Source organism: Astatotilapia calliptera, chromosome 3 (assembly GCF_900246225.1).
Source record: "Astatotilapia calliptera chromosome 3, fAstCal1.2, whole genome shotgun sequence".
In the NCBI taxonomy this organism is placed as follows: Eukaryota; Metazoa; Chordata; class Actinopteri; order Cichliformes; family Cichlidae; genus Astatotilapia; species Astatotilapia calliptera.
Window position 1 is genome coordinate 46,739,776 of NC_039304.1, and position 12,472 is coordinate 46,752,247.

General features: G+C 41.1%; 1 protein-coding gene across 4 annotated transcripts in view; it reads left to right on the plus strand.

Moving 5' to 3' along the window:
* LOC113010303 (cation-transporting ATPase 13A2-like) overlaps positions 1 to 12,472 on the plus strand; it is a 36,929-nt gene that overhangs the window by 11,053 nt on the left and 13,404 nt on the right. For 3 of the 4 annotated variants that reach the window (XM_026149348.1, XM_026149341.1, XM_026149333.1), the window contains 15 exons: positions 2 to 71; positions 372 to 506; positions 626 to 692; positions 2,288 to 2,419; positions 4,717 to 4,878; positions 5,458 to 5,568; positions 5,653 to 5,699; positions 6,057 to 6,245; positions 6,352 to 6,558; positions 6,769 to 6,879; positions 6,998 to 7,145; positions 10,566 to 10,677; positions 10,765 to 10,889; positions 11,043 to 11,209; positions 11,569 to 11,649. In XM_026149348.1, the coding sequence (XP_026005133.1) occupies positions 2 to 71; positions 372 to 506; positions 626 to 692; positions 2,288 to 2,419; positions 4,717 to 4,878; positions 5,458 to 5,568; positions 5,653 to 5,699; positions 6,057 to 6,245; positions 6,352 to 6,558; positions 6,769 to 6,879; positions 6,998 to 7,145; positions 10,566 to 10,677; positions 10,765 to 10,889; positions 11,043 to 11,209; positions 11,569 to 11,649 (1,864 nt within the window). The remainder of the gene's footprint in view (position 1; positions 72 to 371; positions 507 to 625; positions 693 to 2,287; positions 2,420 to 4,716; positions 4,879 to 5,457; positions 5,569 to 5,652; positions 5,700 to 6,056; positions 6,246 to 6,351; positions 6,559 to 6,768; positions 6,880 to 6,997; positions 7,146 to 10,565; positions 10,678 to 10,764; positions 10,890 to 11,042; positions 11,210 to 11,568; positions 11,650 to 12,472) is intronic. The other variant, XM_026149357.1, reaches the window with a different exon arrangement.

Consider the following 12,472-nt stretch of genomic DNA (forward strand, 5'->3'; position numbering starts at 1 on the left):
GGAGAAGCATATATGGACCCAACCTCATCAATGTACCAGTAAAGCCTTGGATAAGGTTGTTGTTTGAGGAGGTGGGATTATAATGACATTATTATTATATTTCTATTACTATTATTATGTACATGTATTTTTTAAATCACAGTGCTTCTAAATATTTGAAGTATTAATGTCAAGGGCCGAAAGGCCAGTATGTGGGAGCTGAACCAAAAAGCAGACTCAAGGGACAATAAGACTGAGAATTTAACAAAGCTTTATTGAACACAGCAGTGGAAACGTAGAAGTGCAGTGTGGGTCTCTGGTGTGCAAACACTTAATTTATAGAAATGTCACATGACCTCTTAAACTATTTCTATCTTTTTCTGTTTTCGTAGATCCTCAACCCATTCTATGTGTTCCAGCTGTTTGGCATTGTCCTTTGGATAAGTGATAACTATTATTATTATGCCACAGTGGTCCTTGTACTCTCTGCCGGCTCCATTGTTTACTCACTTTATGAGACCCGCAGAGTGAGCATGTCATGTGACACAGTATTAAATTACAGTTTATTTGGTTTGTCTTTGAAAATGAATGTTAATAATTAATTACAGTTCTTCTTTTTCTTTTTTTTTTTTACATTACTTCAAAGCAATCTATCACTTTGCATAACATGGCCAGGTTGGTCACAGACGTCACGATCCGCAGAAAGTCAGGAGGTGAGTTTTAAGTGCATTCATACATCCATCACTACTATTCACAGCTACTGATGACACAGATAGAGGGGTAGGGCTGTGCGATATGACCAAGAGCTCATAATCCGAGATAAGACATTTCTCATCCCGATAACAAAATATATTGCAAAAAATGTACAATTCTTTGGTTCTCGGGCAGCCCGACTTGCATGAAGTGTTTTCAGCTGGACATCTTTTACCTGGAGTCGAGTGTTTTCACCGATGCATGACACTATACACTTTAGATATAAGTAGTAACGGCTGCCATTTTCTTTGTGAGTATTTACTATATGGCTCGCTGCGGGTAAAAGCCTGTTCAAACCTTTGAGTCTAAACTTTATTTTGAGCACCTGATGGGTTTTTTTGCTTTTCATGCATAAACATTCTCATGATGTTTGTATTTTGTATTGTATTTGTATGCATGTTTCTATGTATTTTGTCATCATTTTATTTATTTTGAAAAATCTGAACAGGATCTTCAACTTTATCGTGAAAGGTTTATGTGGACTATTAATTATTATGTTAATTAATTATTCATGACCGCATGTAACTAGAACTGTGTAATAACTTGGTCAGTTTCAGTCCATCACATAAAATCATTTGGTTCACAGCACCTACATCCAATGTGACCATATTTCTTTCCAAGTCCAACAAAAGCTTTCTGTACTACCTTAAACGTGTACGGCACATTCGGACTGGGGCCTTCGTCCCCGAGGTGATCTCCTACCACGGACCTATCGCCTAGTGAAGCTCACTCCAGGCACCCTGCTCATGCCATATCATATCATGGTGGTGGACAATACCTTCAGCTCATCCTTGAAACACCCACAACCGTTTCCTGAAAATGCCGTCATACCCAAATACGGGCATGTTTTTAACACCATCCTACTCAGTGGAATTTTCCACTGCCGTGCAGCTATCCTATACATATAACCCAGATAGGATAGGATAGGATAAAAGACATTTAAGCCTAATCAAGTCGAATTATAAACACCACCTATTGTGCTACAATTTCTTAGTCTAAAAACTCCCAAATTACAATCGAAAATATACAGGACACTCTCCAAAACAGATGAATCATTATCCCTTCCTATTGCAAAATGCGAGGAGGATCTATCAGTCAGCTTAGACCAAAATGTTCTGTCCATCAGTTCAGAGGTTTTGGTGCCAGATATGTGATATATCAGCTATAGCTTTAAGTCATCCATTTTAGTGAGGATAGAAATGTAGATTGACTCCCTCTTCACTAAAATATACTGTTACGGTGTCCACGTCAGTCCAGATGCTTCACCAATCAGTCATTCTGTCTCCCACTCCCGTCTGCCTTCAGTCATAAATAAGACCCTGAGATACTTGAGCTCTTCCACATGGATCAGCAACTCATCCCCAATCCATGGTCTCAGACTTCGAAGTACTAATTTTCATCCCAGTCCCTTCGTCCTTGGATGGAAACTGCCCCACTGCAAGTTTTTCTCTACTTGGCCAAAAAAAGCGAGGCTACCTTTATCTGTTTGTTGTTTTCTGTATTAAACCCATAAATGTAATTATATATAGTTATTCTGAGTTCTATGTTTTCCCAGCAAAGGAATGTGTGAGTTCGATAGACCTGGTCCCCGGTGACTGTCTCATCATCCCACAGAAAGGTCTGCTGCTTCCATGTGATGCTGTGCTGCTGGTTGGGGAGTGCCTTGTTGATGAGAGCATGCTCACAGGTACATAGTACACCTCAAAAGGAAAACCAGAAAGAGTTTATTGCTGCCCTAACGGAATAATAACTCACTACAAATGGGTCAAGGTCAAGGTCAAATTTATTTATATAGCACATTTCAAACTGCTGATGCTGCACAAAGTGCTTAACAATATAAAAATTAAATTAAAACAATAACTAAAACTAATTCAAATAAGACCAAAATGCTTGGGTCATAGTGTGTTAAAAGCCAGGGCATAGAAATGTGTCTTTAGTAATGATTTAGATTGCTCAAGTGTTTATGCAGATCTAATATTTAAGGGGAGACTATTCCAAAGTCTGGGACCTGCCACAGAGAAAGATCTATCACCACGGGTCAAAGCAGCAAAAGCAAGTCAGTCTGAAAATGTAAGGAGAAGAAAGCACAGATATTTGCTGAAAAATGTAGGGAGTGAGAGTAAAAAGTAGTCAGAAAAAAACTACTCAAGTAAGGCAGACAGAGTTAAACTGAAGTGAGTTTATTGTCTGTTGGTGGTAAAGAAGCCCACAAACCAAAAGGAACACTACAAAACTATAAGCTACTGAAACCTATAGTTAGAAAAAACACAATGGGAGGACAACATTTATATGCACACACAGAAGGGTAATCAGGAAAGTGGAGACAGCTGGGGAGAATGAGACAGAGCTGAACTAAATCACAGAGGACAAGACAAGGGAACCAAAACTTTCCAGGAGATTTTTTTTCTTCTTTCTCTTTTTAAGTGCCCTTTCTCACTGTCCCTCTCCCCTTCTGTTTTTCTTTTCCTTCCTCTTTCTTTCTCCCTTTCCTATCCCTCAGTCATGTCTGTCCCGTCTGTAACAACTGAAAATAAAATAAAATAAATAATAACAACAAAGGTTGATCAAATGGACCAATACGGCAATGCCACGATGATCCATTTGGCAAAGTAAATCCATTGGGTATCCTTGTTGGTCTTCAGACAACAATTCTGACGGCTAAAGAACCAAATGGGACAGGCCAAAAAAAAATGTTACCCTCATATATCAAATTGTTTTCAATATACCCTATTTTCCACACTATAAGGCACTGTTGAAATCCTTTAATTTTCTCAAAAATCGACAGTGTGCCTTATGTATAAATTCTGGTTTTGCTTACTGACCTCGAACCAATTTTATGTGGTACACGCCGCTCAAAGATCTGTCAAAAATGTTTTAGTACGACTTTGGTAAGCTACGAAGCTGCTCCACTTGATGGATTGTCGAAGCATTATGGCTACCATAGTCAGGAGCCTCGCAGAGTAATCTGGGTCCAAAGCTCCTTCCCCATTCAGGTCCCAAAGTCAAACGATCACTGCGGCATCATAACTGAGAGTTAAAAGCTGTCTTTCATCTTTATTTAAAATGATTTGCTGCTTTACCAGGTGTAACAAATTAAGTTTAACATCCAGGCATCCATGTCAAGAACCATAGTTCTAGCACGCAAGCTGGACCCAGAAGCAAACACAACACGCCTGGATGCACGCAGAATAACACGCAGTGTTAATGTTAGAACCAAGGGACCGGGAGATAACAACTCGGAAACTCCGTTATCGGGACCGTGGGAGGCTGCAACACAAAAGGGAAGGGAGTTACTGGGGACCAGGGAGATAACAGCATACAACGGGGTAGAGCTATTTATCTTACAATCAGGGCTGGGCTGTGGGAACTGGATGGAGGGGTGAGGGTCTGCGGGAGAGGACTCCAGGAAGACGGAGAAGATGATTACTGGTGGCTAATCTGAGCTCCAGGCGGGCAGGAGGACGGGCAGGTGTAGACTCAAACACGCCGAACGACAACCTGAGCACACAGTAAAAGGATTAACATAGTTCAAAAGAAACCAGAAATTCCACATCCACCTTCACGTGGGGGCCAAGTTACCGCTGAATGGTGACTAACGGACTGGCGTGGAGCAGCCGGCCGTGCGGGGTTAAATAGTCCTCCTGATGAACGCCCGTAGGCGTGGGCATCCCCTCTGCTCCTCAGACGCCAGGCCACGGACCATGACAATCCATGAAAACAGTATTTATTAAATTTATTGGAGTTAGAAGTTAGCAGGAAGTTAGCTTGTTAGTTTCCACCTAAACATGATATACCATGTTCTGAGATAGAGTGACCCTAAGTACATAAGCTGATAAAAATTATTAAAATTTGAAAGAAATCAAAAAACAAAACGCTGTATTGGGTGAGTTTCCCGGCCTGTCAGTATGCTAACCTCTTCCAGTTAATTTCAAATTTTCCTTTGAATAATTTTTTAATAGAAGTTATTTTGTTATCTCTGCCCAGGTGAAAGTGTCCCAGAGCTGAAAACTCCACTGCAGGCAGGTGACAGGCAGTACAGGTCAGACACAGAGCACAGACACACCCTGTTCTCTGGTACTAAGATCATTCAGGCCAAATGCGGGAAGTCGGGAGATGATGGTGCTGTTGCTGTTGTCACAAACACTGGTAAGGAGAGTAACTGATGAGCTCAGTGCCTCTAAGCACAGATATTACTGAGTGGTCAAGGTACCCTTAGTCAAGTCATGTCAAAAACTTCCTGTTACCCTTTTTTTTTTAATCTAGTGTGTGGTTACCTGTGTTGACATCATCATTAAAGATTAGTGTTTGCAGAATAAATAAGAATAAAACATCTGTCCTAACATCGGAGGACTGGGTCCTCCCACAGTTTTACTCCTGTTCTTACTGTATTCTTACACATATCCTAATAATTATGCATAACATTTAATAAAAGAAATCTCAAGTTTCTACTTATAAAAGGAAAGATATGTTTTTCAGTTGTGATTAAAAACCTGATGTTACCTGGAGGTTCAGTAGTTAGTGCCATCGCCTCATGAAGATGACACTTGTTATTCTGCTTGTGTCTGTGTGGCTTCCTACCAAAGTCCAAACAGATGTTATGTTAAAATGGAATTGTTCTTTCAGTTTAACACTTAGATAATCCAAGTCTGAGAAACTGATTGTTAAAATAACAAAATGTCTAAGCCACCCTACAGTTTCTGTATGTTCACCAATTTTCTTCCACAGGGTTTTTTACAGCCAAAGGTCACCTAGTCAGCTCCATTCTGCACCCTCAGCCAATCAACTTCCGCTTTCACCAAGATGCTGGCAAATTTCTACTCCTGCTGGGCATTGTTGGTAAGAAAAAAGGCAACTTGACAGATTTTGAACCTTTAAACCATTAAAAGTTGCTCCAACATCTCCAACATCATCTTTCTGCAGCTCTCTGTGGCTCTATTTACATTTTTGTGGCCCTCTACAAACAGAATGTAAGTGCCGGTTTTAATTTAGACAGTGTATTTTATGTCCTGTTATATCTTCTCATCTTGCCTCTGTCATCCCCCCAAGACCCCATCCCCACAAAGACTATGTCTGCTCCAAGATTGGTTGATTGATTATTGGATCAACCACAACCACAGATTTTAATCCAATTCAGTTCAATTCTATTTAATTTATATAGTGCCAAGTCATACTGGTAGGTCCCTCAATGTGCTTTTGATTGCAAGATAAAGACCCTAAAATAATACAGAGAAAACTCAGAAAGAAGTCCTAGACAGAGTTATAATTCACTTTTAAGCGTGATATTTACCTAAACCCATGAGTAATCTGTGGTTTGATGTGTCTAGGCAACCTGGCAGGAGCTGATTGTTAGGACCTTGGATATTGTGACCATTGCAGTGCCACCTGCCCTGCCTCTTGCCATGACTGCTGGCGCTATCTATGCCCAGAAAAGGTTGAAGAAACAGGGTATATACTGCATCGATCCACCACGCATCAACGTCTGTGGGAAGGTCTCTCTCTTCTGCTTTGACAAGGTCAGGAGGGAATATGCTACCAGAAGCTCAGTGTGCATGTGGAGATGAGTTACAGTTCCTTTACATGTAAGTATTTCTTTTAATGAGAGTTCATTTGATTTCCCAGACCGGAACTCTGACAGAGGGGGGTATGAATGTGGAAGGAGTGATTGAGGGAGGACCTGGTGGTTTCTCTGAGCTTGTCCATGACCCCAGCCTCCTCCTTCCAAAGCCCCTCCTGTTCAGCCTGGCCTGCTGTCACACTCTTACCCTGCTAGAAGGTCAGCCCCAAGGAGACCCTTTGGAGCTCAAAATGGTTGAGTCCACTGGTTGGGTATGAATGAATAGATATTTTAATTAACTAATTCCAAGGCATTTCATTTTGCATGTCTGTCATTTCATTACTTTTGATGTGGTTTTTTTAAGGCAATTAAGTTCAGTTCAGTTGTGTATAGTGCCAAATCACAGCAACAATTGCTTCAATGTGCTTGGTTAGGTTAGCTTAGATTAGTTTTGATCAGTATATTTTTTTGTAACTTTCTAGACTCTCCATGAGCCTGAGGGAGATGGGAATGTGGTGCCTGCAACATTTGGAAGGCACAAAGTTTTGGCATTGATGAGACCTCCAACTCAGTCTCTCCAAAATCGAGAAATAGTGAGTCTTGCTATCATTATTCGTATAATGAGTTCATGTTTTTGTAGAATGAGTAATCTCTTTTTAAGTCTGCTTTCTGGAGCTATGCATTTATTGTTCGCTTTCATGTTGCTCTCAGTCTGCAGTTGCGCTTGTGCAAAGGTTTCCCTTTTCCTCTGGCCTGCAGAGGATGAGTGTAGTGACTGTGGCACATGGATGGGACTCAGCTCTCGCTTTCATGAAAGGATCACCAGAGATGGTGATAAGCCTCTGTCGGCCTGAAACAGGTTTGGTCACAAATTCTATATAATAATGTGCAAACGTCCTGATCCAGACTTTCATATAATTTTTAAGTTGTTCTTCACCAATATCCCAAAAGCTTGATTCTGTTCATCTGGACGCAGCATTTTCAATGGGAGAAACCTTCAGCATTAAAAGAGTGTCCACTGGCCTGTAGGTGTTTATAAGATTGGGGAAACCTGCAGTCAGCTGAGACTGAAGAAGTCACCTGGATGAGTGAAGAAACTTTTCTCTTACTGAAAATTCTAAATCCAGATGAACAGAATCAACTTTTGGGATTCACATACCTGGATGACTGAGCATGCATCAAGACACTCTTCACCATTAGTCTTCCAACTTTCTGAAGGTTTTTTAATCTGACCATTTTCAGATGACTGTTACAGTTTGTTAAGCCTCTGACCCATCGTGCATAAATTAATTATAAAGTTTCTAACAAAGACAGTTTACATTACATAGTATGTTTCCACCAACAATATGATTTCCAAAGAGCTGTTATCTGAAACCTTGGCATATGTCAGCATGGTAAGTGATGTGTTCTTAAAAATCTGAAGAAATTGGACAAAAGAAGTGTGAAGTCTAAAAACATTATAGCAGCTGAAGAGCCATTTCCTTAAAAAAAGAGGAAACAATCCAGCAGCCCTGACACAGGACCTGAGAGATGATCTGGACCTTCACCTGATCATTCACTGTTCACTAAAGCTTATTCAGAGATGATCTCAGTGAAGGATGGCTGTCAGGAAGACATAATTAATGAAGGGAACCAGGAGGAAAGGCTGAGGTATGAAAATTCAATTCAGTTTTATTTATATAGTGCCAAATCACAACAAAAGTCGCCTCAAGGCGCTTCATAGATACAGACAAAAACCCAACAATCATATGATCCCCTATAAGCAAGCACTTTGGCGACAGTGGGAAGGAAAAACTCTCTTTTAACAGGAAGAAACCTCCGGCAGAACCAGGCTCAGGGAGGGGAGGGGCCATCAGCTGCGACTGGATGAGGTGAGAGAAGGAAGACAGGATAAAAGACATGCTGTTGAAGAGAGACAGAGGTTAATAACAGATATGATTCAGCGCAGAGAGGTCTATTAAGACATAGTGAGTGGAAAGGAAAAACTCAATGCATCATGGGAATCCCCGGCAGCCTACATCTATTGCAGCATAACTAAGGGAGGATTCAGGGTCACCTGGTCCAGCCCTAACTATATGCTTTAGCAAAAAGGAAAGTTTTAAGTCTAATCTTAAAAGTAGAGATAGTGTCTGTCTCCTGAATCCAAACTGGAAGCTGGTTCCACAGAAGAGGGGCCTGAAAACTGAAGGCTCTTCCTCCCATTCTACTTTTAAATACTCTAGGAACAACAAGTAAGCCTGCAGAGCGAGAGCGAAGTGCTCTAATAGGGTGATATGGTACTACAAGGTCATTAAGATAAGATGGGGCCTGATTATTTAAGACCTTGTATGTGAGGAGCAGGATTTTGAATTCAATTCTGGATTTAACAGGAAGCCAATGAAGGGAAGCCAAAACAGGAGAAATATGCTCTCTCTTTCTAGTCCCTGTCAGGACTCTTGCTGCAGCATTTTGGATTAGCTGAAGGCTTTTCAGTGAGTTTTTTGGACATCCTGATAATAATGAATTACAGTAGTCCAGCCTGGAAGTAATAAATGCATGAACTAGTTTTTCAGCGTCACTCTGAGACAGGATATTTCTATTTTTAGAGATGTTGCACAAATGGAAGAAAGCAGTCTTACATATTTGTTTAATATGTGCATTGAAGGACATATCCTGGTCAAAAATGACTCCAAGGTTCCTCACAGTGTTACTGGAGGCCAAGGTAATGCCATCCAGAGTAAGAATCTGGTTAGATACCATATTTCTAAGATTTTCAGGGCCGAGTACAATAACCTCAGTTTTATCTGAATTAAGAAGCAGAAAGTTAGCAGCCATCCAGGTCTTTATGTCTTTAAGACATTCCTGCAGTTTAACTAATTGGTGTGTGTTATCTGCCTTTATGGACAGATAGAGCTGGGTGTTATCTGCATAATGACACTAGTGATGTGTTGGTCGTGAATGAAACGGCTCTTAGAGCCAGCTCTTTGAAATAAACGATGGGAAGGAGCCGTGTTTTTTTATTTTTTTATTTCTCTCACCCTCTCACTCTCTCACTTTGCTTCACTTCACACCGCACAAGAGCCTTGTGTTTGCACCAAGCAGATGGAGGAGGGGCGTAAAGAAAATGAGTGACATGGAGAGAAGAAGCAAAATCTGGAACCAGAGTGTAGAGTCTGCAAGAAAAGGATATCATATAGAGTCGGCTCCACAAACAACCTGCACAGGCACCTGAGAACTGTCCACCCATCAGTGCAATGGGAAGATAAAACACAGTCAGTTGAGTGTGATATTAATGAAGGTGCCAGTGCATCTACGGATGATCTGATATCCTCGTGTTGGTGTTGTTCCCAGACCATCATGAAAATGTTGTTCCAGGTTCAACATTGCAAGTGACCAATCACATTGTTGTGACGTTATTCTTTTGGCGCCAAGCCATTCGTGCATTTATGAAATTCCAATGTTGCAAGGACAATATCAATTCTGCTTACTGTTTATTAAAGGGTTACGGTTAGGGTTAGGGTCAGGGTCCGTTGATCGGCGGACAGAGGCGGTTTCACGCAGCTTTAGTACAGTTTTTTGTTTTACACCGGTTTTTCCCGAAGTCGCAAAAGTATGACGTCACAACATTCTGATTGGTCACTTGCATGTTGATCCTGGAACAACATTTATTATGATGATCTGGGAACAACACCAACACGAGGATATCAGATCAACCGTGCATCTACTGCTGCTGTTGCTGCTGCATCTACAGGATCATGCAGTATACCACCACAACCACCTAAACCAACCCAGAGCTCTATTAGACAGTTTTTGCATAAGTCTGTGACCCCAGCAAGACAGAACTCAATTGATAAAGACCTGGCAAAAATGATTGCACCTTCAAGAAGCCAGAGGAGCTATTCCTGAAGATGCATAAAGAAATTACAGAGGGGTTCCTCAGAGAGTTCAGTCTCTATAATGAAGAATAAAGATGCTTAAACCAAATATTGACCTTTAACCTTATGTACTGTAGTTCTGTGTATGTGTGAATTATTCCGTAAACACTGCACATATTCCTTTTTTTCTTGCAAATGATCAAAAAATTAGGGGTGGCTAACAACTTTTGCAAAGTTGTTATTTTTGGTTACTAAAACTTTAAAGTAAAATTCACTAAGATGTTTTAGACATATTTAAGTAATTCCTTCTTCTTTCAAATGTGTAGGTGTACGTAGTTCATTTGCAGTGATTTGGATTTTTTATTTTTATTTTTTTGCTTAAATTTACATTCATGTCTTTTGCATTCACTGCTTTTACATGACAGTGCCGGCACAATTCTCCAGCAAACTGCGCAAATACACCAGTGAAGGCCTCCGTGTGCTTGCACTGGCTTATAAACAAGTAGATGTGGACTCTGATTTGAACAACATTGAACGGTGAGAACAGTTCAGCGATGTGAATAAGTTAATTTTCTCTTTCTTTTGCTTAAATAAGCTGCAACAGCTCTGGCTTTGTGTCCACAGAGAGGAAGTAGAAAAGGAAATGTATTTCCTTGGGTTCCTGATGATGAAGAACCTATTAAAGCCTGAGAGTGCAGGAGTCATTGACGTCCTGAGAAACGTAAACATTCGCAGTGTGATGGTCACTGGTGAGGAATTTTGTGAACATCTCTTGGTGTAAAGCATGATGTTTCAGACACAATCACAGTTTCTCTGATCTTTGGTCTTTGACATAAATATCAAAATTAAATATTTCAGTGGATGATCATGAGGCTTTGTCTGTTTTGTCCTCATTCACACAGGAGACAACCTTATGACAGCTGTTAATGTCGCAAAAAGCTGTAAGATGGTGGGATCTGATGAAAATGTGATATTTGTCACAGCGACTGCCCACACTGACCAGGCTGCCCCCACCCTGAAATTCAGATTGGAAAACCAAGGAACCAATCTTGACCAGTGTCCAGCAGAGGTTATTACTCAGATTCTTATTCATGCAGCAGTCTAGTCTTCAGTATGGATTGTACTCTATTACCGACAGGTGGTCTCTGTTCTGAGGTTAAAGTTAAACGTTAAAAGTTAAAAAACATCCAAGCATACATCCAAGCATACATCATCACTGATATCATCCCAGGACATCTGTGTGTCTACACATATGAGAGCAAATGATTGCTCAATGCATCACTGGGTGATTGGAGCATTTTATACTAAACTAAACTCTTTCACTGTGACATGGATAACCATACAACCATGAGATGAATTTTTCAAATGTCAGGATAGAGTGTGGATACTGTCGCTGATGTTTCGTTTTTCCTCTCTGATCTGCGTCAGGGTCCTTTTGACTATCACTTGGCTATTGATGGCAAGTCGTTTGCTGCCCTCTGTGACCATTTCCCTGAATATCTCCCGAAGGTAAAGTGAGCTGTGTATTCTTTGTGAGAATAATGTGATTTTGGAAAACTAGAGGAATGAATGTAAGTCCACACCAGGTGAAAAAAAAGCTTTGCTTGAATTGTCATAATATTTGTAAAAATCTCCAAAAGTTGATTCTGTTCATCTGGACGTAGCGTTTTCAGTGGCAGAAACATTTCGTCACTCATCCAAGTGACTTCTTCAGTCTCAGCTGACTGCAGGTTTCCCCAAATCTTATAAACAGTACATTTGCATAATGACAGAAACCAGCTCACTGAAGGAACAATGGGCTGGGAGGTCAGTTCCTTCATCATAATCATTCAAATTCTCATGACCATTGATCAACAACCCCTGATCAAAGCTTATTGATCAATGGCCATGAGCAGTAGCGGTTTTTGATACGGGCGACATGGGCGGTTGCCCGGGGCGGCATCATGGTGGGGGGCGGCATCACGGGCATCGGCAAGCAAAGAAAAATTGCTCGTACTCATGCTGCCCCGACATCATGCCAGCGCATATCGGGAATGTCACAGGCATCGATCGGTTTTCTGCCGCACAATTGCTGGGAGTAAGGGCGCCCTCCGTTTGCGAGGTGCGCCTGCTGCTTGCGGCACAGGGAGGAGAGGGCAGGGCGGCAGGGGATTCTCTGGCTGGCTGGAGCAGCATCTAATAACCAAATTGCAAAATAGAAACAAAATAAAAACAAAACAACAAACACGAAAACACCGGACATTATGATACAGACTTATAATTTGCACCGATGTTTTTTCGAAACGTCAAAAGTGAGCACGAGAGCCCTCGGTGCACCTGCTCGCTGTTGAAG